Source organism: Aulostomus chinensis, chromosome 18, assembly GCF_037954235.1.
Source record: "Aulostomus chinensis isolate RoL2024-O1b breed Wild chromosome 18, RoL_Achi_v1.0, whole genome shotgun sequence".
NCBI classification, from domain to species: domain Eukaryota; kingdom Metazoa; phylum Chordata; class Actinopteri; order Syngnathiformes; family Aulostomidae; genus Aulostomus; species Aulostomus chinensis.
In genome coordinates, this window is record NC_141337.1 from 22,328,406 (window position 1) to 22,354,096 (window position 25,691).

At 45.8% G+C, this 25,691-nt stretch overlaps 2 protein-coding genes across 16 annotated transcripts in view; one reads left to right on the top strand and one right to left on the bottom strand.

The window, feature by feature from the left end:
- pih1d1 (PIH1 domain containing 1) overlaps window positions 1-25,691 on the top strand; it is a 26,760-nt gene continuing 1,069 nt past the window's right edge. Inside the window, exons 1-13 of one of the 9 annotated variants that reach the window (XR_015109956.1) lie at window positions 1-125; window positions 930-1,040; window positions 3,208-3,265; window positions 3,440-3,628; window positions 4,021-4,082; window positions 5,190-5,271; window positions 5,358-5,451; window positions 5,647-5,673; window positions 6,437-6,515; window positions 7,760-7,903; window positions 11,241-11,453; window positions 11,677-11,823; window positions 22,088-22,247. Coding sequence is in view for 2 of the 9 variants with exons in the window: in XM_086184256.1 (XP_086040382.1) it covers window positions 960-1,040; window positions 3,208-3,265; window positions 3,440-3,628; window positions 4,021-4,082; window positions 5,190-5,271; window positions 5,358-5,451; window positions 5,647-5,673; window positions 6,437-6,515; window positions 7,760-7,903; window positions 11,241-11,438 (1,014 nt within the window). In the remaining 7 variants the exon portion in view is untranslated. Of the gene's footprint in view, window positions 274-304; window positions 683-929; window positions 1,041-3,207; window positions 3,266-3,439; window positions 3,629-4,020; window positions 4,083-5,189; window positions 5,272-5,357; window positions 5,452-5,646; window positions 5,674-6,436; window positions 6,516-7,759; window positions 7,904-8,408; window positions 9,377-9,413; window positions 9,550-11,240; window positions 11,454-11,676; window positions 12,233-22,087; window positions 22,248-25,691 lie in introns of those variants that run through there. The other 8 variants (XR_015109962.1, XR_015109959.1, XR_015109957.1 and 5 more) reach the window with 8 other exon arrangements.
- The window catches only part of LOC147245718 (uncharacterized), an 18,976-nt gene continuing 5,209 nt past the window's right edge, over window positions 11,925-25,691 (bottom strand). Inside the window, exons 2-14 of one of the 7 annotated variants that reach the window (XM_086184262.1) lie at window positions 22,134-22,194; window positions 21,837-21,902; window positions 21,272-21,322; window positions 21,081-21,170; window positions 20,951-20,962; window positions 20,745-20,859; window positions 17,102-17,140; window positions 16,414-16,503; window positions 16,063-16,086; window positions 15,830-15,853; window positions 15,225-15,331; window positions 14,632-14,703; window positions 11,928-14,066 (exon numbers count right to left, since the gene is read on the bottom strand). In XM_086184262.1, the coding sequence (XP_086040388.1) occupies window positions 14,037-14,066; window positions 14,632-14,703; window positions 15,225-15,331; window positions 15,830-15,853; window positions 16,063-16,086; window positions 16,414-16,503; window positions 17,102-17,140; window positions 20,745-20,859; window positions 20,951-20,962; window positions 21,081-21,170; window positions 21,272-21,322; window positions 21,837-21,902; window positions 22,134-22,172 (759 nt within the window). In that variant the 5' untranslated portion in view covers window positions 22,173-22,194 and the 3' untranslated portion in view covers window positions 11,928-14,036. Of the gene's footprint in view, window positions 14,067-14,631; window positions 14,704-15,224; window positions 15,332-15,829; window positions 16,087-16,413; window positions 16,504-17,101; window positions 17,141-20,744; window positions 20,860-20,950; window positions 20,963-21,080; window positions 21,171-21,271; window positions 21,323-21,836; window positions 21,903-22,133; window positions 22,348-25,691 lie in introns of those variants that run through there. The other 6 variants (XM_086184259.1, XR_015109964.1, XM_086184260.1 and 3 more) reach the window with 6 other exon arrangements.

Consider the following 25,691-nt stretch of genomic DNA (forward strand, 5'->3'; position numbering starts at 1 on the left):
CACCGTCCGGCCGCTTCACGTTCATGTAACCATGGGTTCCTACACAGTGAGAGCGGCAAACCGTTTTGTTTAACTCGCCCGGAGAAGAGAAGGACGTTACTGTGGAGACGGTAAACACAGCAGAAGTGAGTCGGCCGATGAAGACAGCAAAGGGCGACGTATTTTAGTAGGTGTTTCCTGCGAGGAAGCGAACCTCGGCTAGCTTGGAGGGAAGATGGAGAACAGCTTCGGCTGCGCACCGTCGCAACTCACTTCCGCGCTGAAGATCGCAAAGTACGCTAGTAACGAACTTGTGTCGTTCAGCTGAGGCGCAAATTGCCAGCAGTTGGAGTCTGAAATCGTCCCATGTTTATTCTACACTTCGATTTACAGGCCGAATGATTTAGGTCTTGAACAGTTTGCTGTAAAATTATAGCGCATTCGAATCTTTGCTTTATCGTTTTTATGGATTTATTGCGAATGTTACCAAATATCACGGAAGCGTATGACCGGAGGGGGACAGAATCCGCTCTGATTGATGAATTCAATAGATAATCTGTTAATTAAGAAAAAAATGCGCCCCCCCCCTCAAATTAATAGAAGACCTTTCCGTACAAATGTGTTTTTCAATGAATTTATTTTATTGAAATCAGCAGTATTACATTTATATGGGGCCCTTTCTAGGTTGTCCACCCCTGAAATGGTATGTGTGTCCTCAGAGATTTCAAAATAAAATCCATCTTTACTGCTGTACTGTTGTGAGCTGATTTTTTTTTTTTTTTGTAAAGTGGGATTTCAGTTACATCATCGTAATCTCATTAATGGGCGCCATGAGGCACAATGTCAGATATTGTTAGGCATTCATCAGCAGACTGAGATATTTATTCAGTATGAACTTACTAAGCTGCAAAATAAGTAATTAATGTTTCAGTTTTTCTTTTCAATTGTAGGATTAACAAAGTCTCTTCAGCCCGATAACCATGACAACAGACTCCTCCCTCCTCAACTCCGAGCTGGAGTTACAGCAGCAGGAGGAGCTTTATCAACAGCTGCTGTTACAGGTAAAGAAAACTACAACACTTTATTGTGAAAAATTTTACAGGATTTTTTCCTCTCTGTTACATTTGTACCAGTATTTTTTTCTTAAGAAGCGATGAGGCACTACTTATCTGATTGTTTTCACTGTCTTCTTCTAGTGGTGTGACGGTGAAGGTCAGGTTGTTGTATTGTAGTCGTTACTTGTGGATAAGAAATTCCAGCAGTTGTGTTTACATGAACGACAACATTCTGATGTGAGCCTGATCAAGTCAGTGTTACCATCACCATCATCATCATCAGTCCATGTAACCACCGTTCTAAAGGACCTGAATGGCGTCACCGAGCGCTTTTACATGCACACAATGAGAATTCAATAACTTGAACAAAACTGTTATATCTGAAATAAAAAACAAACCTGCTTTACAAGATTCTCAATAGTTGGTTGGCAGAAAACTCACATTGCTGGTTACTTTTGCAACATCCAGGAGGGTTTTGAACAAGAGGTCGTTTACTTGCTCACCACTTCCTATCAAAGCCGACCATTTTCAAAGACACTCTGTCCTCCAGGAGATGTTGATGTTCTTCATCTCAGTGAGCAGGTCGTTCAGGTTCTCTTCACAAGTGGGTTTCTTTGCTGCTGCCCCACATCGTCACATCTCAGCAACATCCTCACGACAGCTGCTGGACTCATTTTCCAAATGTAGCAACTGCTAAATAATGACAGAACACAGTGGATACCTCAAAGGCAACTGCAGGTATATTACATCATCAACTTGGAGAGAAATTAAACAGTTAGTTGAATCATGGAAACCAGGATTTTATAACATATCACTGTCTTAAAGTGCATGTAAACTCACCAAATCAGATTATCGGATGTTCCTAGTTAGCAGATTATCCATGGTGTCCATGGTCACAGACACTCTGCTTTTGTGTGTCCACGTGCAATCAAAGAAATAAGAATCAGAAACCAGATTTCTACGTGTCCTTGAACCGAAGGAAGTGTAAGCTTAAACAAAAAGAACTTGCTGTTCACATGACAACTTCAATCATCGGACCACCTAATCACCAGGTTACTGATGGAGTAGTCAGTGCTCAGATGAAGGCCTTGGAGTTGTGGAAGTGCGTTGTAGGCAGTTACACCTGAATCTCACCAGGAAGCCTTACCAGAGTTCTCGCAGCGTTTTTGAGGCAGGTACTGCTTTCCCACGCATGTTCCAGCGAGTGTTAAGAACTCAGCTCTGAGCTCAGGTTCCTGCTTCGTCGGCATGAAAACACTCACGTGATTCCAGGTCAGATTGACTGAGATGTCATGCTGGTGGACGTCTCCAGTCAGGAGTTGTACTCTGTGCTGTTGCATGTTAACGTGAAGATGAATGGAATTTTCCAAAAGAAACTCATGGAAATGAAATCCAGTCATTGGTGGCAGTAATGCCATGCTCGAAGGCACGGCGGGGCCGTCCTTCAGTGAGGCCCAGAATGATGAGTACACGCCACTGAAGGAATGTGGCCACACATGGCCCAGAACCATCTGAACGTGCTCTCAGCGATCGGCTCTCCGGACAGATTGAGAGTGTGTGTGTGTGTGTGGTGTGTGTGTGTGTGTGTGTGTGTGTGTGTGTGTGTGTGTGTACACGTGTGGTGTTTAGGCTCAGCACTCCTGATCAGTTCACGCAGGACGGCTCTTACTAGCAGGTGTGCTAAGGGACTTGGTGACACTGCGCTCCTACCCCCCCCCCCCCCCCCCCCCAGGGGCCTGAGTCCAACCAGGGCTGTGCTCTTCCTGTAATTTTCAAGTGGTGTGAAAGGAACTTGAATTAGAACACTGACCCTTGTTCCAGTGCTACTCACGGTGACAAATATCCAATTTGTGGACTCCACCCTTCGCATATTGAGGCTTTGCAAACTTCTCACCTTTAACTTGTAAGCAGCCAGCAGCAGTAAGCAGGTGGGCGTGAACGTCGGGTTAGTTTGAAAGAGCGAGAGTCATGAAGCCTGATCATGTTTGTGTTCACCAGGAAGAGGCAGACTAATGCATTCACCATGCGGTACAAACTCTCTTCCTGTGTCCACTAGGTGGTGCTTGAGAATACATTTTATACAAATATATATGATGTTGATGAGTACATCGTCTACAACTGTAGAAACAGAAGTCTCCTCCTGGAGTAAATAAAGTTTTCTGATTCAATCCAGACAATGGGAAACCTGCAGACTGATGACCCAGGCTCCAAAGTCATCCGACCACAACCTGGTAAACAGCCGCACAACACCTTAGAGCACATGACGCAAAGCTGTGCAACACTGCCTAAAGCCACCGCATCACAGTCAGTTTTATAAGGTGTGTGTGTGTGTGTGTGTGTGTGTGTGTGTGTGTGTGTGTGTGTGTGTGTGTGTGTGTGTGTGTGTGTTTGACTTTTCCTCCCAGGGATGTGTGTGAAGACCCTATCTGAGCCAGACCAGCAGAAGGTCTTTGTGAACATCTGTCAGTCAAATTCGGTCCCGCCTCCACCAGACCTTTCCAGAGAAGAGCTTGTGGAGCTGCTCCAGTCAGAAGATCCCAGTGGCTACAGAGTTCCCATGAGCCTTGGCGAGCCTCACACAGAAGTCGACAACAGTGCGTACGGTGTCATTCAGACACACACTCCCTTGTAGCCTGAGTGACGCTGCAGATCCACAGGCAGGCTTCACCGCCGAACGCCTCCATCTTCCACTGTGTTGCATTTGTGTGATTCATTTTTCTTTACCTGTGTTACAAGATTAGAAAGGAACTGGCAACAGATCTTGTTAGTCGAACCCTTGTCCACTGAGGCTCATGGTTTGATCTGGTAGCTGTTGCTCTCCTTCGTCTCCTCACTTCCTGTGCTTCAAATGATTGTTTATGCTGCAGTGAAGTAGTTTAACCTCATCACCAGGTTTGCTTCCCCCTCTCTCTCTTTCTCTCTGTCTCTGTCTGTCTCTCTCCCTGTCTCTCTCTCCTCTCTGTCTCTCTCTCTCTCTCTCTCTCAGGCTCTCAGGGTTGCACAGCGTATGATGTAGTCATCAACCAGGATTTCTTCCAGAAGTGCCAGGTGTGTTGGTGGGTTCTAATTGCACATCTGTATTATTCATTACTTTTGCAATGATACATGAAACACTCTGATTGGAGGGGTGGGGCCATGAATTGCGTTACATCACAAAATGGCCCTGAGCTCTCAGTTGGTTTTTCTCCCCCGGAGCGGTTCAGCCTCATCTCAGAACCGAGATCCTCAGCCCTCAGACGCGTGACTGGAGCACAGTTGTGGACTTAATGGAGTCAGAGACACACACAGGGATTTCCTGCTGTGCAGGATGGCGATGTAGCCCATCTGCCTCGCTCGTCTTTTTACCTGACGTCATCTTCCAATTCTGCTCTCCTGGCTGTAATCGGCCGATTACATCGGCAGGCCAATAAATTGGTCGGGCCATCATATTGAAGCGCTTCAGTGAAGGGTCACTTGCCTACTTGCAGTCCTCACCAGAGCCAGTTAAGAAGACAGGTGGGTGTGCAGGAGCAGCTGAGACCCACAGTGACCAGGCAACTCAGTGCAGCGACTGGCTGGGCGCTCAGCTGCACTTCCAAAACCTGCAGTCCTTGATCTGTGTGTTCTGGGTCAAGTAGAGAGGAACCAGGGTCTCGGCTTGTCCAGCAGGAATCTCCCTCATCCTCTCTTACAAAGTCGGCCCTGGTTATTAGCAGTTGTCGCTTCTTGAATTGATAAACCTTGTGGGTTTGTCAAGTCAGCGCCCAGTCAGGAGAGTCGTTCTGACCACGTGTGTGATTCTACGATCACAAGACGTCCCAGGTTTACTTCAGTACGAGTGAGCGACAGCTCTCCCTGTATGAGCGCAGTCAGAGGCCATCGAAGGAAAGGGGTTTTGTGGCTGTTGACACAGCTGTGCTGCACACCCCCACAACCGTTCCTGTGCTGAGCTAACTAGCATCCATCTGGTCTCTTTTATAGGAATTTTTGGATGTTCTTCCTGGAATGGCACGCTGAATTGAAAAGTTTCGTGTAAGATTTTCAGAGATGAACGTGAAACATTGGCCACAGCAGTGTTGCTGTTTTTTCCACTGCCACATGAATGCTGAATGAAAACAGATGCCATCACAAACGCACATCCTGCACTATCCTATAGGTTGTGTCTGTGTGTTGTAGAAGGATCCCTTGTTCCAGCAGTTTGTTATCATGGTCTCGCTGGAAGGGTTAGAAAACAAATACAGCCTGGAGCTAAGCAGAGGTACGTGTGACGCTGTGTTTTATAAAAAAAAGTCTTTCCTTCATGTCAGCAGCAATATTAAAGTTCCCCTTTTGCTTTTTTTGCAGACTGGAAGGTACTGAAGAACCGAAAGTTCCTAGGTTCTGTCAGTGAGCAGAACATCCGGACCAGCAGGCCGGTTATTCAGGAGCTGCAGCCTCAGTGCGTCTCTTCAGTTCTTTCTGTCAAAAAGAGTGAAAGTTTTCATAGAATCAGCATGTAAAGATGTGGTCAGTTTACTTTGTTTCTGTTGCGTCATATCCTGTCCCAGCTGAACCTCTGGCCAGTCCCACTTTTAGATGCATGTGTCAAAATACTCATCGCTTGTCTCTCCCGCTCTTGATTCCTTCGCTTCAGGGAGATCCCCACTTCTGCTGCTGGAAGGTAAAGTTCCTGGTTATTTGTTCTGAAGATGTGAAGATGTTAAAAGTAGAGCGAGAGCAACACATCCAGATCCTCTCTCTCTTTCTCTCTGAATCTCTAAACTGCTGCTTTCTCTTTCTCGTCTGATTTCTCAAGTCTGCTGTCAGTTTCTGCTCCTTCCATTTGTAAAGAAAAACAGATCCTGTTATGAGCCAGGCTGCTGCACACGCTGGCCTTTTAATGACCGAAACACATTAAATGTTATCTGGATTGTGTCTGCACAAAAAATGGAATATTAAGAACTTCTAACGAGCTGAGGGACGGATGTCAGTCAGTCGTGATGTCACAGGTTTGCGTGGCTCCTGTCGTCAGAGTAGCAGCTTCAACCAATCGACGAGTGAAAGAGTGATTGATACGGGAGCGCTCTGATACAGCACTGCCACGAAGGGCCTCCAGGGGGTCCCCACAGGTCTGATCAACAACGTTGTGGTCGCCCCCGCGTTCACGTGTCTTGCGGCTCTGTAATGAACGCGATTAAAAACTTGGAAACTTTTCAGCCGTCTTATCGCTAGTGATTGATTAAAGCTTTCCATCAGCGTAGCTGGCCGAATGCTGCTGCAGGAGCGAGGAGAATCGCTGCCCTTTAAGTTCAGTTACCAGTGGAGGGCCAGGGTCAAAGGTCACGTTGGTATTCTTTACACCTGTAGCTTATTGTGATCTAAGAAGGTGCCGGATCTTCAGTCCAGCTTTGTAACCCCATCCTCCTCCCTCCTGTTGTCTCCAGACCTGAGTTCAGTTTGCTTGTGGAGCCTCCTGCTGGTGCACCTGAGTACCTGATAGCAGAAATAAAGCTACCTGGCGTGGTGAGGCATACGTGCACACACACTGTGGCCCTCATTTATCAAACGAGCGCACAAACCAGTGCAAATATGAGCGGAGAAATCAGCGTACGACAGGACTCGCGTGAGATGAATGAAACACTCCTACCACACCGATCCCAGCCTGAGAACGAGCGGCTGCTGAGAAATTTGGCGGCTAGTTATCATACCACGCCCTCTATGAACGCACGGTTTACAAGCCGCACCCCTAGAGTTCACGACGTGCTAGCAGAGAAAAAAAAAACTTTTCCGAGACTGAAGTGGGGACACCCACCAGTCTGGTAGACACGCACCCTTTAGTATTGGCTGGTACTGATGACTTGCACATGAACTGAGTGGTAACTTTTGAGATGGATGTTTGAATAATCGTTCAGGGATGGTGGCGTCAGACGCACATGGGTCCAACCAACCGTCCCAGTCACGTTTGGAAAGCTCATCAAATTCCCTTTTAATCCCAGTTTGCTGAGCATCATGACGGGGGATTGAATACACCCAGCAGAGAGGGAACTGATCGCCCTCAGAACTGCTGGCGTAGTTGGGCTGAGTGACGGCTGGGATATTCCAGACCGATCTCCTGCTGAAGGGACCCGGTGGCCAGAAACCCCAAGGTGGATAGCACCAGTGCAGGTGCAGCACCCGACCATCTCACAGCCAAAGCCAGGGTTTAAATAGGCAACTGCCTGTAGTTCCACCTATCACACCACACGTCTGTTGATATAACAACAACCCATGTCTAATTAAAGCAGCGTTCCATGCACCTGTTCAGTTTGGAAGGCTAATCGGGTACACAATTATATATTAAAAATTATTCTTTCATTAATAGGCTACGCATCTACCAAAAGGATCTGTCGTGACGCACACGTCTTCATCAGGGACACGACATCTGCTGTTACAACAACTCTCCGACTCCTGTCCACCAGCCGCAAGTCAGCTCACATCAAATCTAAATTTGCGTCCACCAACTCAGACTTGTTGTAAGATTTCATCGCAGAATACGCTCACGCTCAAACTGATCAATGCCACAGTTCGCGCGGAAACGAACGTTTCGATCGTACGCTCGTTTTCGATCGTACGCTCGTTTGATAAATGAGAGCCAGTGAAACGCTCCTCCTCTTCTACTGTGTGTTTATTTTTCTACCATCATCTTCCTCACATACGAGTCAGAATCACTCCAAACCAAGAGGAACTTTGATGACTTGTTTCACTGCGTTCGTGTGTTTCCTGTCCAGACATCTGCTCGCTCTCTGGTTCTGGACGTTGGTGAGGATCGACTGGTGCTGACAGCTCGGCCTTCCCTCTTCCATCTGGACATCTTCCACCCTCTCCTCGTTGACCAAGAAGCCAGTGTGGCGCAGTACAACAACAGCACTCAGGTAGAGACAACACAACACTTGGAAAACTCTCTCACACACACACACACACACACACACACACACACACACACACACACACACACACGCACACACACACACACATTCTAGCAGATTGCTCAGTGTTCTGCACACATGTATCTGCTGCTCGGCAGGATCTCTTCCTACAGGATCACTTGGAGAAATCTTTTGAATGATCCCTTTAATGTGCGAAATAAAACACACACTTGGTCTTGGTTGTTGATCAAGAGAAAAATAGAAGAGCCACTAAGAGCCACGCCGTCCGGTCAAACACTCGACTCACACCATCATCGGGGTCGGCGTAGTTGCTCTCATTGATTAAATTGATTACTGACTGATAGGCTCATGTTGCACATCCCATTCCATAATTCTGGCCTAAATATCTGGTTGCTCTGTCAGACTGTGGGCAGGCAGGCACCTGCTGTAATCCCAGCACAGAAGCTGGAGCCCTAACAGACTGTGCCCTGTGTCTTCTGTCCTGTCTCAGGTCCTCACAGTGACCATGCCTGTGGTGTCTTCCTGAAGAAACAGAATTCCCACTCATTTAGATTTTCCGCATAAACAGCTGATAATAAATTTTTTTTTTTCAAGAGGCATGACTTTGTATGCTTGTAAACTGTCAGGCAACAACAGGGTCCAAGGTCCAAACAGAGGCTTTACTTTTTTCACTGCTGCGCATTTCCTCCACCTATGAAGCAGAATGAAGACTGAAGTCTGGTTCTGTCTACTGGACCGAGGCAGTTCATACACATCCCTGTCATCCGTGCGTGGATCCCTGCAGGGGAAGTCACCGCTGTCCTCTCCTCTGGGCTCAGTTACTTCTCTCCCCTCTCGCTGGATATGTTCAGGTTTTACTGAAATCCTTTTACGTTGCGATCAACCTCTCCTGTACGAAGTCCAAAACACAGTGCAGCCATGGAAGTGTTCATTTCTGCTGTTCCAAACCATTCAAAGAGCAAATTTTGACCTCACAGCCATCCGAGCTTTACAGACTTGAAGAGTCATTTTTTTGGGTGTCGCTCCACGGTGGGGGGGGGGGTTACAACATTTTTTCTGTGACATCATCACGTGACATTTCCACAAGGGCTGTTGCTGATTCGTGGCTTCAAGTGTATGCAGCACACCACAACCTTCTTTGCTTCATGGTGTTCTCCCACCTCATGCTCACGCAAACCCATAGAAGGCATGGGTGGAGCGACACATGGTGAACTCAGGCTTCTCCCACATTCTGGGCAGCCATTTGTGTTTTTTTTTTTTAGCCTTTTGTTGGTTTGGTTCATTGTCTTATTCCTCCCATGCTTCTCAAAACTTGGCCAGCTCATTTGTTGTCAGTTTCCCACATTTTTAAAATAAAATAAGTCTGACAGTCTTTTGGATTTCCGCACTTGAGGTTAAAACTGGAGCCTGTGTCAATAACCCTTTCCTACTCAGCCATTAGTGATCAACAGGGAATCCACTTTTAGTTCTTTATCACTGGATCTGATTTCTCCAGGATCCCCATCTTCCTGCAGAGCTCCCATCTGAGGCACTTGGACTCTGCAGTTGTCCCTTACTGCTGGAGTTTTTGGAGCCTTCTGTCAGCAGATCCTTTGATGCTGCTCACTGGCATCCGTCTGATGATGAGAGAGGTATGAACTCTCATAGTCATGGTTTTTACTCAAGTTCCTCTCTGCTGTGGTTCACTGTGCCATCGAGTGTCCCCTCACCCCACACCTCCCTGAAGAGAAACCACGGTTGCAGCATCAACAATGACAACGACTACTCAAACATGTTGGAGATTCAGAGTCATAGTCGTCTGGGATTTCAGCCGGCGGAGATCATGAGGAAACAGGGTCACTGGTTAGAAATCAACTTGTAAATATTCGCTCCTCTTGTCTGGACAGCGTAAGATGTGCAGGGCTTTACAGAGCTCAGACTGCTGTTTCCAACTTAGCTTTTACTGCCATTTATTTGCAATAAACTGAACAAAAAGAGGCTGAAATGCCCACATAATGACGACTACAACTGAAGGCAGCATGGCAGGCTCCGTGGAACTCTACCGGCTCACCATGTAGCTGTAGGGGGCTCATTCCAAGCAGAGAAATGCAAATTATACAGTCAAGAAGAGGTTAAAAACATTAGGATCAGTTTCTGCTGAAAGATCTCCCAAAAGATATAAATATTACACGAAAGGGAACAAGCTATATCGTGACTTCAAAACTGTATACATATACACACATACGCACATACATATATATACACATATATATACATACATATACACATATATATACATACATATATACATACATATATATGTATGTATATATGTATGTGTGTGTGTATATATATATATATATATATATATATATATATATATATATATATATATATATATATATATATATATATATATATATATATATCTCCATCCATCCATGTGCTGATTTATTGCCAGATTTGTGTCACAACGACTTGAAAAGCAAAAAGGCACATGGATTCTGATATTCACAGATCAGGTTTTGGGCTTCAGGCATACGCAGACGCCCAGTTGGTCATCTGACGTTCTCCATCATTGGAGGTGAACATCATTTAAAGTGTGTTGACAACAATGTAACTTAAAAAAACAACACAAAAGAGTGAGGGAAACGGAGGGACATGACACATCTACAGGTGCTGGACTTTCATAGGACGTTTGAAGGAACCTGCTAGCTGCTGCAAGTAGACGCCCTTCTCTCTCCCGTGTGACCCAGAAGGACCAGAATCCTTCTATGAGTTAGCCTCTCATGAATGGTAGTGGCTGGTGACCATTAGCACGTAGGGTGGCCATACGTCCGGATTTAGGCCGGACAGTCCGGAATTTAAATGCCTTGTCCGGCGTCCTGCGCAGCCTCAAGCCGGACTCTTATTTGTCCTCCTTTTTGGAGTTGCACTTGAAGGCAACGCTGCAAATCATCCAATGATGTAAGACTTTCAGTGATTGGTTTAAAATATGATTGGCTAAAAGCGGTGTCACTCAATTCCCTGATTTCTCATTGGTTGAAAATGTAAACAAGCCGCCCCCTGTTCCCATGTGTTAGCCGCTATGTCGTCTCGTTTCTCAACGTTAGCATGCCGAAAAGACGGACTTCATTCCACGCGGAATGGTCAAAGGAGCATACATTCAGAAGCAAAAGTAGCAAAGACGATCTGCATGCTTATTGGACACTGTGTCGCTGTGATGTGGACGTCAGCACACAACTTGTGTGCTGGAGCGGTATCTGAAACTGTTTTCCAAAGCAGATGGACCACTTGTGAATCTCAGGAAGGTCAGCTCCTACATTTTCTCCATCCCATGCAGCAACGCACACACAGAACGAGTCTTCTCAATGATGGCATCGGCATGGAGAAACGAGAGGAATCGTCTGTGGACAGCGTTAAAGCAGAGCTCCAAGTTTGTGTCAACTTCACCTGTCCCTGCACAAGCATGTACCAGAAGTTCCTTGGAAACAAAAAACTCTTGGATGCTGCCAGAAAAGGCCAGAAGTATTTCAGATAGAGGATCAATTATTTGGTGAGTACAATATTATCATCTTTTGTTTGTTACTTGTGTACTATATTTAATTAAACAAATATACACTTAACACTTGTAATGCAACATTTTGATTCTATGCATGGGCTTTATAGTTAAGAAAGGAACTTGTGCATGGGCTTTATGAAATGAATATGTACTAGGTTTAAAACAATACAGATTTTTGAAGGTTGATAACAGTATTTTTGCTATTTTTTTGTTGCAGTGCAAGCTTGGCTATGATGAACCTGAAGGTGCTGTTGTCTCCTGAGCTGCTGCAGCAGCTGAAGGTGGATTTTGCTGAGGGCTGAGGCCATAATGAAGAACAGGAAACTGAGAACAGGATACTGAGGACAAATCACTTAAAATACAGGTGGACTGCTGCACACACACATACATAAACACAAATATGTTACATTTTTGACACATTTTTCAGGTCGATATTCACCTGTTACATGGTGTTTTTTCTCAGTCTTTTGTTGTTTACATAAAACAAATGTTCTTTACGGTTGTTAAGACCTGGGATGTGTATTTTTTGCATTGATTAATTTATTTTTTTATGTCAATTTAATACCAAATATGCTTTCAAAACATGTGCACTTGAGGATTCTTACTTATTTAAGAACTGGAATGTATTTTTTTTAACATTTATTTATTTTTATGTAAATTTATTATTTGCACATTTCAGACCATACACGTTCTGCTGTTCTGGCACTGCACTTTGAATGATGAATGTATTGAATAAATTCAAATAGTGTGAACAAAGACCTTTCACTTACACATAGACATACATCATGATATATGATAGATAAAATTGTCTTGTGATGAACAGCGTACCTCAGAATCACTGTGGTATTGTAAATTATATTGTAGTGGGTAGTACACTAGAGTTGTATGTTGGGATTTTGCTTTTCTCACTAAATGCCGCAAAGTTTCCTCCTTTTTTGGTGTTGTGGAAATGGCCACCCTATTAGCACGGCTCAGACAAATCTCATCCTCTAGGTCAGGGTTAGGATGTTGGTTGATCCCGCTCATCCACTCGTACAGTCGGCCACATTTAGCAGCAGAAGTTGCTTTTCTAATCTTCAACAAACATTTTTGATTGGTTTGTTGGTGTTACATTGGTTTTTGAGGCGCTACATTAAATCAGTGTTTGGTCGTGTATGCCTAGAATCATGACAAGCCTTTTGACGGAGGTACGCTCACACTTCCCATCCAGCAGCATTGATCGTGCCAAGCTAACTAGCAGCCAGTTGCTGCTAACCCTGCTCCGTGGGTTGCTAGCTTCCTGTATATGTGGAGGAGAAAAGGTCATCTGTCTTCTTGTCCAGCTCTGAGGAGGATGGCAAATAAACTCATTCATCCAAAAGGTTTTGTTAAATTTAGGTTTTTTTTTCTTCTATAATTCCTTTTGGGCGGCACGGTGGTGCAGTGGTCCTCACTGTGGCCCCCCAGCAAGAAGGTTGTGGGTGGAGCCCCGGCTGGAGCACGGGGTCTTTCTGTGTGAGTCTCCATGTTCTCCCTGTTCCTGCTGGGTTCTCTCTGGTACTCCAGCTTCCTCCACAGTCCAAAGACATCAAGAGGGACCAGGTTAATCCAGACTCTAAATTGATTGGTGGAAAATGGATGGATGAATTATTCTTGTTATGAACAATGAGACTTCCGAGACAGCTGTGTTGCATCAAAAGAAGTTTACTGATCTTGCACAAGAAGAGCAGTTCCCATCACGACAGCGTTGATGAGAGAAGGCTCCCTGTGTCAGCGTCCGTCTACTTTTACGCCGAGGCTTCAGTCGGTCTTCCTCAGCAGTGGGTTATCACGGAGATAAACAGGTTGCACAAGGACATGGTGCAGCTGTTGGGCGCTCTTTTCTCATGCAGCTTCCATGGCGATGTTGCTTCTTGTTTATCTGAATTATTTATCTCTTTGTGTCACTGATTTACAGATTGAAACCTCTTCTAAACCACAGCGTGACAAGCAGGCATTTAGCAAGTTTTGACAAAGCGAATGACTGTTGCCTAAGCCACAGGGCGTAGAAGCAAAAGAATTCTTATAATAAGTTTACACGTTTGTTAAAGTGGACATCAAAACCTGCATTAAAGGATGCATTAATAACCTCTTAAAACAAATGAGATAACGATGCCTCCTGGGCCTCACATTTCACGTTTCATTCAACATAAAACAGTGTGTATGAGATCTTAGCTGCATGTGCGAAACAACACCATGAATACATTCAAGTAGGCCTGACTGAGGTCACGCAGCTCATGTTATACGACCTTGGAATATTCTAGAAGGGCCTTTATGTCAATCTCACATCCTCTGCAACTGGTTGCACTGGCTTGTCTGTGCTTGCTCGCTCTCACGGCAGCACAGATTACACGCCCCTGAGGGTCCAAACCCCAAAAAAACATCCAAAAAGCCAAGAGTGAGCTCTCCTGCCCTGCTGCCACACTCTGAGCGGAGCCATGCTGATGCAGTCTTCGATCCAACCGCTCTGTTGCATGGGGACGACCAGGAGGTGTGAACAGGGTTCTAAACACAGCGCTCCTTTCCAAAACCGGGTTCATTCTGGATTTCAGCAGCTGGTCATTTATTGGTGCAGAGAATCCCAGTTGGCTGCATGGAAAGAAAAGACAGATAAACATTTCTCCATGAAGAAGTCGAGGTCAGATGAAGGGTTATTGGAATATTTCCTCTGTCGGATGGCTGCCGATGCACAGAACGTTCCCCCAGGCTTATTTCACTACACGGTCTCCATGAGCAGCATGCACGTGCTTCATCCTGTCGACACATGTAACCAAAGCACACCAGGGCAGAGGTCTACAATCGCTGCCACCACTTCTAGGCTCTGTCAGGCATTTTTTCCTCATCGCTTCTTCGTGACTCTAGGTTGTCAAAAGAGCCAGAGCCTCGTATACGAACTCATCGCTGACGGCTAACAGCAGCTACAGCAGCAACTGCTAAAATGCCCAAAAATATCCGTTCACTAACTCTCAAAGAAAAAGAGCACTGGTTGTATAATCCGCGTCTTCCTTATCCAGCCATATGCTTAGTACACGCTCAGTAGTTTCCCCTTGTTTTGTGTATTAGTACATTATTATTACAGTAATTGGCTGCTACAGGGTGACCTGCACTCGTACCTGCTCGCTAGCTGCTAATGTGTGCGTGCACTCAAAATTACCTGCATCAGATGTGTGGTCTCGATGGTGTCCTCATCTCTGGGAGCCAGTGCACCCTCAGTTGATGTGTCGGGCTGCAACACAGACCAGACATCAGAATGCTTTCAACGCACAGTTTGGGTTTTTTGTACAAGTCAAGTCGGCCTCTCTTTCGCCAGACTATCCGTGTCTAACTTTTACACAGGTGAAATCAAACTTTTGCTTTCAGTGACTTTGTTTTCTCATCTATTTATGTTTTCTGAATTTCTGTTCCTTTTTTCCCTCCCTAATTCAAGGTGTCTTTGACCTTTTTTCCCCTCCATTTCTCGATTGACAAATAAGGGTTCTTGCCTCCTGGTCACGAGGAAAGTGTGACAACGTGATAACTGCTTGTGAGCAGGGAAGTGGGAGACAGAGAACTGATGCTCTTCAATGCATCTGTGCAGCGGCCGACACCTGCCAGAGCTGTTGGTGGCGTTGCATTCAACACAAAGAGCCACTTCTCCATTAAAACTGAACAAGTCTTCGGTTCTAGGAGCAAATCCTATGACACATCATGATGAGCACCGTCAGCAGGCCGCGCGTCTCCCTGTGAGTCACCGTGAGTCACACTCACCTGCCTGCTTATGTCCCGCCTCCTCTGCCGGCGCATGCAGACATAAACAGCCAGCGGCAGGCCCACAGCGAGGCTTGAAGTGATGGCTAATAGTACCTTTAAAATTTCTGTTTAAGGAGACATGAGAGATACACTTGAGTGACGCCACAGAGGCAGATAATTCTAGACAACAGCACCGCATTAGTGGCAATAAATGGAGCATCACTTTCTGTATCTGTCCAAAGATGTCTAGGTTTCTAGTAGAAATATTCTCTTTTCCTCTCTTGCGCCAGTTTGACTCATACGAGACAACACACTGATTTATGACACACAGCTGTGTCATGCCATGCACTGAAGTCCTGCAATCCACAATGAAAAAGTCTCCAAATAAAGAGAACTTGCATCCGTCACAGGGAGCAACTGATTTATTAACTCACATCACATAAGCGCCAACTAATCCTCCGCCATGTCACGCAAAAACCTCCACAGACTCCAACAAACGGGTGATCCTGATGTCAGCGTCACAGTACTCGGCCACATGAAGTATTTTCCCCAGTGTGAAAAGTCAACAATCGTACAAATAAAGCCAGTGAAAGTTTGATGGATAAAACGGCAGTCAAACTCACCTTTACTGTCTTGAATATTTCTGTCTAGAAAAATATAAACAAAACTGTCAGTATCATTGCAAATGGCAGAGATGAAGACAAAGACTCTCCTTCCATCCTCTGTCCTTTTGTGGTACTGTGGCAAGGACAAAGACACTGCAATACTGTGTTCCCTCATAATACTGCATTCTGACTAGACGGCAGCAGCGTGAGGCTCCCGTGAGCGGGTTTTTGTCTGCAGTAGTTAAACTTACCTTTACACATTTGAATCTTTTTTTCTGTGGAACAAAAAAACCCAAACCTCCTGTCAGTTAAACGTTGAAACTGTTCAGAAATCAATCAATCGGTGCTGAATCTCCTGCCAACCACAGATGGAAACCTCCAGAGAGGCCGAGGCTGAGCCTCACACAAACTCTCACTTCAGCGTTTCTGTGTTGCTCAGCTCAGACCTGAACGCTCCTGCATTTTTTTTTTTACAACGCTGACTTTATTTTCAGAAACTAAATATTAGCACCAATTACTGTCATAAATAGTGATGAGGATCTCAATGGCCGTGGCGTTAATTGCGATCCCATAACCCCGCAACATCCATTAAGACTGCTTACCAACATTTCCACTTTCTCCACCCTCTGTTGCTGCTGCTGTCGGTGTTGCTGTTGGTGTCTGAAGTGTTCTCAGTGCTGCTCGTGAACTTCCTGTCACAACAAAAAGGCGGCAGGCGATCAAAGTCAGTGAGCTGCAGCTGTGGTACACAGAGAATGTTGGTCATAAAACTAGCTGGACAGAGGCAGGAGTGCAGTACAAGAACGCTGATATTTCTCTGCTGTGGACGTGTAACAGAGTACTTGTACACCCTTACTTCCCACCCCACGTGTATCATATGTGGGTCCAATCTAACTTCACCATGATGCACCGCATTACGCTACAGGATCGAGACGTGGGGTTCGAGGATCGGCGCAGTCCTGTGGAACCACTGCTGCAGTGTGTGAGCTGCCTCTGTCTTTTTCTGTTTCTGCTTTATTTGTGGTGTATAATCACACACAGATTTTTTAGGCCCCCCCGCCTGCCCCTCCCCCACACACACAAACATTCCAAGCTGTCTCCTGGTTGTAATCAATGACGCCTCCATCCTCTACTACAGAGAGGAGCAGAAAGCAAGCACTCATGCAGGAAACAAGTTTCTTACTCAACAATGCAACGCCAGCATGCCGTCTACAGCATCCAGAGATCTGCAATTCCTGGGATTGGAAACGTGCTTGGAGGCATTTCTGAACAAACTCATCAAGAACTCACCGAGAGTTGGTGCTGCCATGAAGAACGGGCAAACAGCTTCTACAAAAGAGCGGCAACTTTTATCAGTGAACGTAACGAATGAACAATATAGATACGAAAAAGAAGAAAAGAAGAGTGATTCTCTCTCTCTCTCACCCACACACACACACACACACACACACACACACACACACACACACACACACACACACACACCACAGCTAACATACTCACCATGTTCACAGCCTGAAAGAAAAAAAGGGGGGAGACAGTAATCAGAGGAGTGTAACTCAGTAAATAAAGTCATGTAAAGTGACGTGTCAGGAAGAAACGTTGGAAGAGTTTGTTTTTGTTTGTTTGTTTGTTAGAAAACAAAACAAAAGCAGTTTGTCTGAAAGCGGCTGTTGGTGCGGGTCAGATCAAGAGCAGGGCAGAACACGCTGGAACATTCCTGGCTCGCTGGATTGTGACTGTCACTTTGGACTCTTGTTGTTGTGGTCCTAGGCTCAGTTGGGGGCTTTGGACGGCTGCTTGACTGCTGGAAACCTGTTTCAGTTTCTTCAGGCTGAATCTCTGACATCACTTTCCTCCTCTGCCTTTCCTTCCTGCGAGTTTCCCCCCTTGTTTCTCTGACCAGACGTGTTGGCCCAAGTGAGCTTTGTTCTTTTTTAAATTTCTGCGTTAAATTACGTCAAGATGTCCGCCTCCCGTCAGTCTTGGCTCTCCTCCCTTCAAAGAGCAGCAGACAACCATTTGATTCCCCCTCCATCTGATGAACTGCCAATCGGCATCCAGACATCCATGACGCTAGAGATCAACACATGATGCTAACAGCGGGGACCGTTTCCACCAGCAAAAGGAAAAGAAAAAGTTGATGATAAATGTAAACAAAAAGATTCTGATGAAAGTTGAGCTAAATTGTGTTAAGTTATTGACTGGAAAGCAAACTTCCCTGAGGAACCTCCCCAAGGGATTCATGAAATTCAATGCGATCAGATCAAAATGCCACAATCATGAACGCTAACGCTGACAAACTCTCAGTCCTGGTTTGTCCACATGTTTAAGCTTTACGACTGCAACTGCTGAAGAGGGATTTTATCACCCAGATTTGATCTTACGATTGATGAAGGTCTGCATGGTGCATTTTGTCCTAGTTTCCAGGTGGTTTTAGTTTCTCCGCCATCTTGGCTCCGGCCCGGCTGCCTCCTGCACCGCCTCACTCACTGCTACAGGAAACTAGCAGAGTGCTGTGTTTTTTTTCACATGATGTTACTTTCCTCAGTTTTGTACCTCTAACTTCTACTCCCTTCTGTACTTGGTTTTCTTTTTCCTCATTAAAAATAAAACTTATTAATTTGATCAAAAAGAAAAAAAGGAAATGCATTTAGGCACATCTGGTTAACGTTCCAATACCGTCTCAACTGTTCAGAAAGTTTTCACAAGTTCCTATGCTCTCATTGGCCACTTGTTGCTCCTCAGTGGTGACTTTTATACTGGACGCTGATTTGCCCGTCTTTTTTGCGGCTCGGTCCGAGGTTTTAGACAGAGTGCAGCAAATTGGGGGTCAGTTTTGGCCTGGCAATATTCCTCCTCCGAGGGTTCACTTATTCCCCCCTCTTATGTGAATCCAAGCCGTGAATGTGCCGGCTTGGCGTGAGGTGGTTGGAGGTGTTGATGATGATGCTCCCGCATAACAACTCCGGTAATGTCAACAGGACGCTGCTGGCAGCCGGAGCGGCGAACTGCTGTTGTGAAACTTTCAGACTGGCTGCGTCCGAATTGCCAAGTACCAACCTACGTCCTCCTGCTACGACCTACCGCTACAGCCTACTCCTCCAACCAAAACACGGCGGCACCATTTAGACACCCTGGAGGATTGGTGGTGAAGCACGACCTCTGCTGGCAGAGCACAGATACTGCAAATAGGTAGACAGCACCAACGAAAGCCCCACCTGCTGGCCTGACTGTCGTACTGCACTCTACTCTGAGAGCACCTTTCATTCTCTATTATGAACCACATTAACACACCTGTAAAGGTGTGTTCACACGCGTCGCGTTTGGTGTGAACACGCCTTTAGTCACCAACAATGACTATAAATGTTGGTGTTGCATCAGAATGGGAGACTGTTGGTGGCACAAACTTGGCTTGCGGGTCCACAAGTTTTTAGGGGACGAAGAAGAAGTCCGCGGTGCATTGTGGGCCATAGGTTGCTCCGTAGGATGAACCTGAACCAACCTACAATGTGGGCGTGTTTAGGCTGGAATTTAGGTTGCGAAGTAGGTCGCTACTCGCGCCAGTTGTGGTTTCGGACAGCCTACGACCTCCTCTGAGACCTACGGTCAGACCTACTTGGCTATTCAGACGCAGCCAGTGTCACGGGGCTGAATATTCTCCCGACGCGTATGTTGTATGTCACTGTTCACGCGCAACTTCGTGCTGCACGTCACGTCACGTGTTTACCTCACGGAAGTGACGGCTTTTTTGTCGAGAGGAATATTACACCTCCATTTTACACAGACAAGATGGCAAATTCCCGCCTCTGCCTGGCCGCAAATGTGGCGCATTCTGTGTTTACAAAGGTGAGAGACAGGAAAACCCTTTCAACTGTGCCACACTGCATTTGGAAAGCTTTTGGAGTGCAACTGTGGGACACTGGAAGGGGAAGAAGGACTCCTGCCTTATCGTGTGTGAGGAGTACAGCATGCATGCACGAGTTCCTCACCGCTGTGCATGCAGGAAGAGCAAAAGCCACAAGTGTGCCTTCATGTCTGCTGTCATTGCGCCGTGCCTTCATGTGCCTTTCAAAGGAAGTCTTGCTTCCACGAGAAACCACAATGTTTTAAGAGATCTGCAAGGTTTGCTCTTGCAAAAGATGTTTGATGGCTTTTTTCAGTCAGGAGTACAATTTTGTGATTAGTGTGAAGCGTTTTGCGAAAAATAGCTGTCACGGTTCCTCGCCAGCCACGCCCCCCTCCACCTGTTTCCCATTCCGCCAACAAGCACACCTGCAGCGGATCCCAATGGAGGTGTACTCACACCCCAGCCCTTCACCCTGTTCTCCTACACATAGTTAATCTCAAACCTGCATTGCCTAATCCCGTCTGCCTGCCTGTCTGCCTGCCCGCCCGCCTGCCTGTCTGCCTGCCAGTCTGTCTGTCTGCCTCTCAGCCTGCCTGCCTGTCTGTCTGTGTGCCCACCTGACTGTCTGTCTGACTGTCTGCTCGCCCAGCTGCCTGCCAATCTGTCTGTCTGCATGCCCGCCTGCCTGCCTGCCTGTCTGTCTACGTGCCCGCCTGCCTGCCTGCCTGTCTGTGTGTCTGCCCGCCCACCTGTCTGTCTGTCTGGCCTGTCTTCTGCCTCACCTGCTGGCCCTATGCTATCCCTCTCCCATCTGCCTGCTGTCCCTGCCCCTATGTCTCAGGACATCCCGTTACTGACCTACGCCTGAACCTGGGCCAAGCCCCTCTCAGCCCCTCCCCCTGAATCTGTTAGAATGAAGTCCATTTTGCTCCAGTTGATGTGTTTAGGTCCTGCATCACGGTTTTTGTCAACTGCCAGTATTTTCGACACATGATTAGACACACGCTGTAAATGACCTCACTGACTGTTCATGCAAACCCGCTCAGCTGAATGCCTTAAATGACTGACGGTGCGTGAGTTTACCTTTGACTTTGTCCGGGACCTTCAGCTTCTTGGCTGCTATGCAAATAAAATGAAGGATGTGGATGGGGTCATCCGAAGGGTGGGCAACGCAATTTCCACTTTCACTTTTTATTTTCTGTGGTGGAAAATAAAGCACATCGACGCAGTTACACATGCAAAACAATCCTAGTATTAGACGACACACACACCAGGGCAAACCTACTCACCATGGTCGCACTCTGAAAGAAACAAAAGGGGAATCAGAGATCAGAGTCGTGCAACTCAGGCATGAAAGACGCAGAGCATGAAAAAGACAAGACAAGAAAACATTAGTCAGCAGATCAAAAAACTGCCCACCTTTCTCCCGAAGCAGTCCCTCAGTATATGACATGGCGTGTCACTGTGGTGGTTGACGCAGAGATGCTCCAACGTGCACTCCACCACATCCTGCAAGACCACAGCGTGACTTACACACACCTCCGATCACACCCGCACACTGAATCCATTTCGGATCTGGACAGATACTTTTTGCTGCTTCAGCAACTTACTGTGGAATTCTTTTCTGTCTGAAGGCGGACCATGTCAGGAGCGTGGTTTTCCTGTTTCAAAGAGGAGACCACAGCTGTGAGGCTGGGACTTTCCCCTGAGAGTTGCTGAGGGACGCGGTTGTGATGAAGCTCAGCAAACATATTTCTACCACAACTTTCTTGGCTTCAAAATAACCGTCTTAACAATAATCACGTTTGACATCGTTACTCTCAATAAACATCTAAAATGGTGCTAGTCAGAACCACGTGACTTGTTCCCTCCCTCATATATATATATATATATATATATATATATATATATATATATATATATATATATATATATATATATATATATATATATATATATTTGGTTGTTTTACTTTGTTATGCTGTGTTTTTCCTCCGAAATGTCGTGCCCTGTCAGCTGACTGTTCTGCCTCACCTGTGCTTGTCAATCTAAACAGGTCAGGTCTTGGCAGGCCCCGATTGTTCTGTTGCTTTCCTCAGTGAGGAAGTCACTTGCATAACAGAAATCTGCAGGAGCTCTGCTACAAGAGAAACTTACTTAAAACTTAAAACATACCCAGGTGGGCGAATCGAAATAGTCGAAACACTCCTCTTTCGCCTGGTCAATCAAACTCAGGAACACCTGGAAGAGAAACATGCACGGATATTCCAGATCAATTGAACCAATTGAACAATTTACTTTTTTCCCCCACATAGGGCTTGGCTCAGGTCTCTGGACAGTACCACCTGGGTGCTACCTGGAGCTGGACTGCTCTCTAGTTATAGAAAGTGAATAACCTTGTTGTTCATATTTTTTTTTCCTGCCAGATCGCCAGTTCATGCTGCTTGCTACACAACTGTGACTGACACCTACCATGAGATACAGGAGTGAAGTGAAGCTCCCTGATGTCATGCTGCTACCATCCAGGCTCAAACTACAGGTGGAGAAGCAGAGAATAAAGACGTCAGTGACAGTACCTGCGTTGCGGTGAGCATGTGACTTCACTTCCTGTTTGTGCATTGCTGAGCGTAGTGCTTTGCTTCGTTGTGCTAGCTTAAAGTGAATTCCTTTTTCGTTGACCAGTTACCTGCCTAAACTACATATCTATTTGATTTATTTGGCCCAAGTTTAAAGACTATCTGTCTTGTATGGCTTCTCCCTCTCGCTGCCCTCTCTGCTCAGTGTGCCACATGTTCAGTTACACCTCTGCCTCCATTCGTGAGACTGATTAGTGCGTTAAATGTAGTTTGTTTGTAGCGTTGGAAGCGAGGCTTAGCGAGGTTAAATTGGACCTGCGGCGGCTCCGCACCAATGGACCCAAACAATTAGCTGCTAGAGCTAGCAGTCCCTGTTAACTGGTGCGGACCGCCTTAGCTTAGCCCCGACTAGCGCTCTCCTGAAACCAGGGCAGCTGGGTGACTGTCCGAAGGAAGCACAGTCCTAAACAGAAGCCTGTTGTCAGTGATCAACCACCAATTCACGTCTCAAATAGGTTCTCCCCACTCGGCGACACACCTGCTGAAAAAACAACTCTGGTAATTGGAAGTTCCATTCTGAGAAAAATGAAATTAGCAACACTGGCAACCATAGTCCAGTGCATTCCAGGGGCCAGATCGGGCGACGTAGAGTCAAATTTAAAACTGCTGGCTAAAAGTAGGGCTGGGTGACCTAAAATTCATATCACGGTATAAATCGAATCCTATCACGGTCACGTATATATCGCGATATAAATTTAAGTGTAAAATGATATGAAAACGCAAAGAAAATGTCATTTTTAAAGCATTTATTGTGCAGAATGAAACTCAAACACAAAATTAAACTCTGGTGCAAACAAACAACATAAGAGAAGTACAAAAAATAAGTGATATTGCAAACAGTACGTCAAGTAAGGGAATTCCTCTATAAGGCAAAATGGTTAAAAACAGTGAAAAGGTTTGGTAATCCAAAATAGTGCAAAAGTTACCCAACACATTTTTCTACATCTATAAGAAGACAAAAATAAGATTGATATTCTAAATAATAGTACTTAAAGCACACAGAACAGCCTTTTGTTTTGCCTTAGTGCAAAGGTATCACTGAGTAAAACCTACAGTACACTGAGCATCGTTTCAGTGAAAAAGAAAAAAAGTAACATCAAATTTTAAAAAATCAAGCTGCAAACACTGAACTTTGGTTGGCAACAATAATTTTTTTCCTGTAGTCTAAAACCAGGACAGTTTCCACTCAACAATAATGTAATGCATTGTGAGGCTGATATGAGGCTCCATGGTGCGACTCGACCAAAAGTCTGTAGTTGTTGAAGGTACTTTTAACTGACAGAGGTCTGTCTCAACTTTGTCACGGAGCTCACGATATGGACTTGGCATTTCGGTTTCGCTATAAACCTACCTCCCGCTACCTCCCTAAGCAGTCACAGTCACACGGCACTAGAGGTGGGTTAAAAATGTCTATGTGCCGATATTTTATCGATATACACTTGTAGGAAAGATTATCGATACATAAATCCCAGTATCGATCTTTTAAAATGCATTCGATTTTACCCGTTTATTTTTTTGTTTTTGTTTGCCCCTTTAGTCTGGCGTGATTTAGTGCTTAGTGCAACGTTACTGCAGTCAGATGATCAGATCTCGCGAGATCCAGGCCATGTGCCTCCGATCAGAGAACAACAAGATGGCGGAAGTGCAACTTTAATCTCCGGCAAATTTAAGTGCCGATGTCTGGCAGCACTTCGGCTTTAAGAAGCGAGAAAACTGCGCCCAACTTGACAAAAATAATGCTGTGCGCCAAATGTGCAAAGTAGAGGTTAAGTACAACAGAAACACAACGAATCTCTGGAGCCATTTGACTCGGCATCACCCAGAGTACACTCAGCAACCAGGAAACTACAAGTCACTGCAACAGCCCTCGCTGGAGAAAGCTTTTGGGACCAAGTTTCTATCCACGCCTCCACGTGCAGAGAGCATCACTTCGGCTCTGGCAATTTTGATCTGCAAGGACCTCAGACCATCCTGTGTGGTAGAAAATGTAGGCTTCAGACCCCTCGTCCAGACCCTGGAACCACGCTATGTGCTACTGACACGGAAACAACTGAGTCAAGTCACAATCCCAAAGATGTACAGAGATGTTAAAAACAACGTCGCAACTGCAATGAAATCGGCAGAGAGAGTTGCCATCGCTGGTGACAGCTGGACAAGCAGAGCTACGATTCCTACTTGACCATCACCTCTCAGTACACACAGTCACTGGTCCCTCATGTCCCACGTGTTACAAACGCAGGTGATTGAAGCTCGCCACACCGCGAGTCATCTTGCTGAGCTGCTGACGGTTTGTGGAAGTCTAAGTTGCATATATTTAAATAACAAGTGCATGATGTTGTATAACTATTGTTTAAAGGTCAGTTCTCAATGTAAATATTAATATTAATTATGCAGCAGGTTAGAGGGTTACTTTTACAATTGAATTTACAGCATTAGTCCTTCGAGAATCTCTTCCATTACCAAAGCAAAATTGGTATTGTAACTAAAATATCGTATCGTATATTGTATCGAATCGTATCAGAAATCGTATGGACTTGGGACCTAGTGTATCGGAATCATATCGTATCGGGAGGTCGGTGGTCATATCCAGCTCTACTGGGCACATATTGCAATGTATTGTTTTCTGTTCAACATCCGATGCTTTATATCCAAACCATGTCCAAAACACGGACGCAGTGCCGTTTTTTTTTTTTACCAGTACCTCCTGTGCTGCATCCAAATTGCCAAGTATGTCGGATCGTAGGTCTCAGAGTAGGTCGTAGGCTGTCCTAAACCACAACTGGCGTGAGTAGCAACCTACTTCACAACCTAAATTCCAGCCTAAACACGCCCACATTGTAGGTTGGTTCCACGTGCATCCTATGGAGCAACCTATGGCCCACAATGCACCGTGGACTTCTTCCTTGTCCCCTAAAAACTTGTGGACGCGCAAGCCAAGTTTGCGACTATTAGGCTGGATTAATAAATCCCTAAAGACTCTCCAGCTGGTCCAGAATGCTGCTGCCAGCGTGTTGACAAGAACTAGTAGAAGAGACCATGTCTCTCCTGGACTGCTTCTCTGCATGGCTCCCTGTCAAATTTAGAATAGAATTCAAAATTCTCCTTCTAACATACAAAGTCCTCAACAGTCAGGTTGCTTCATCCCTGACAGAGCTCCTAGTCTCCTATTATCCAGCTAGAACCCTTCACTCCCAGGATGCAGGGTTCCTGCTGGTTCCTAGAGTTCTAACAGTGGAATGGAGCCAGAGCCTTCAGCTATCAGGCTCCCCTCCTGTGGAACCGTCTCCCAGTTTCAGTCTAGGACACAGATCCCCTCTCTAGGTTTAAGAGCAGACTTAGGACCTCCTTGTTGATCAGGCTTATAGTCAGGACTGCTTAGGCTGGCCCTCAGATC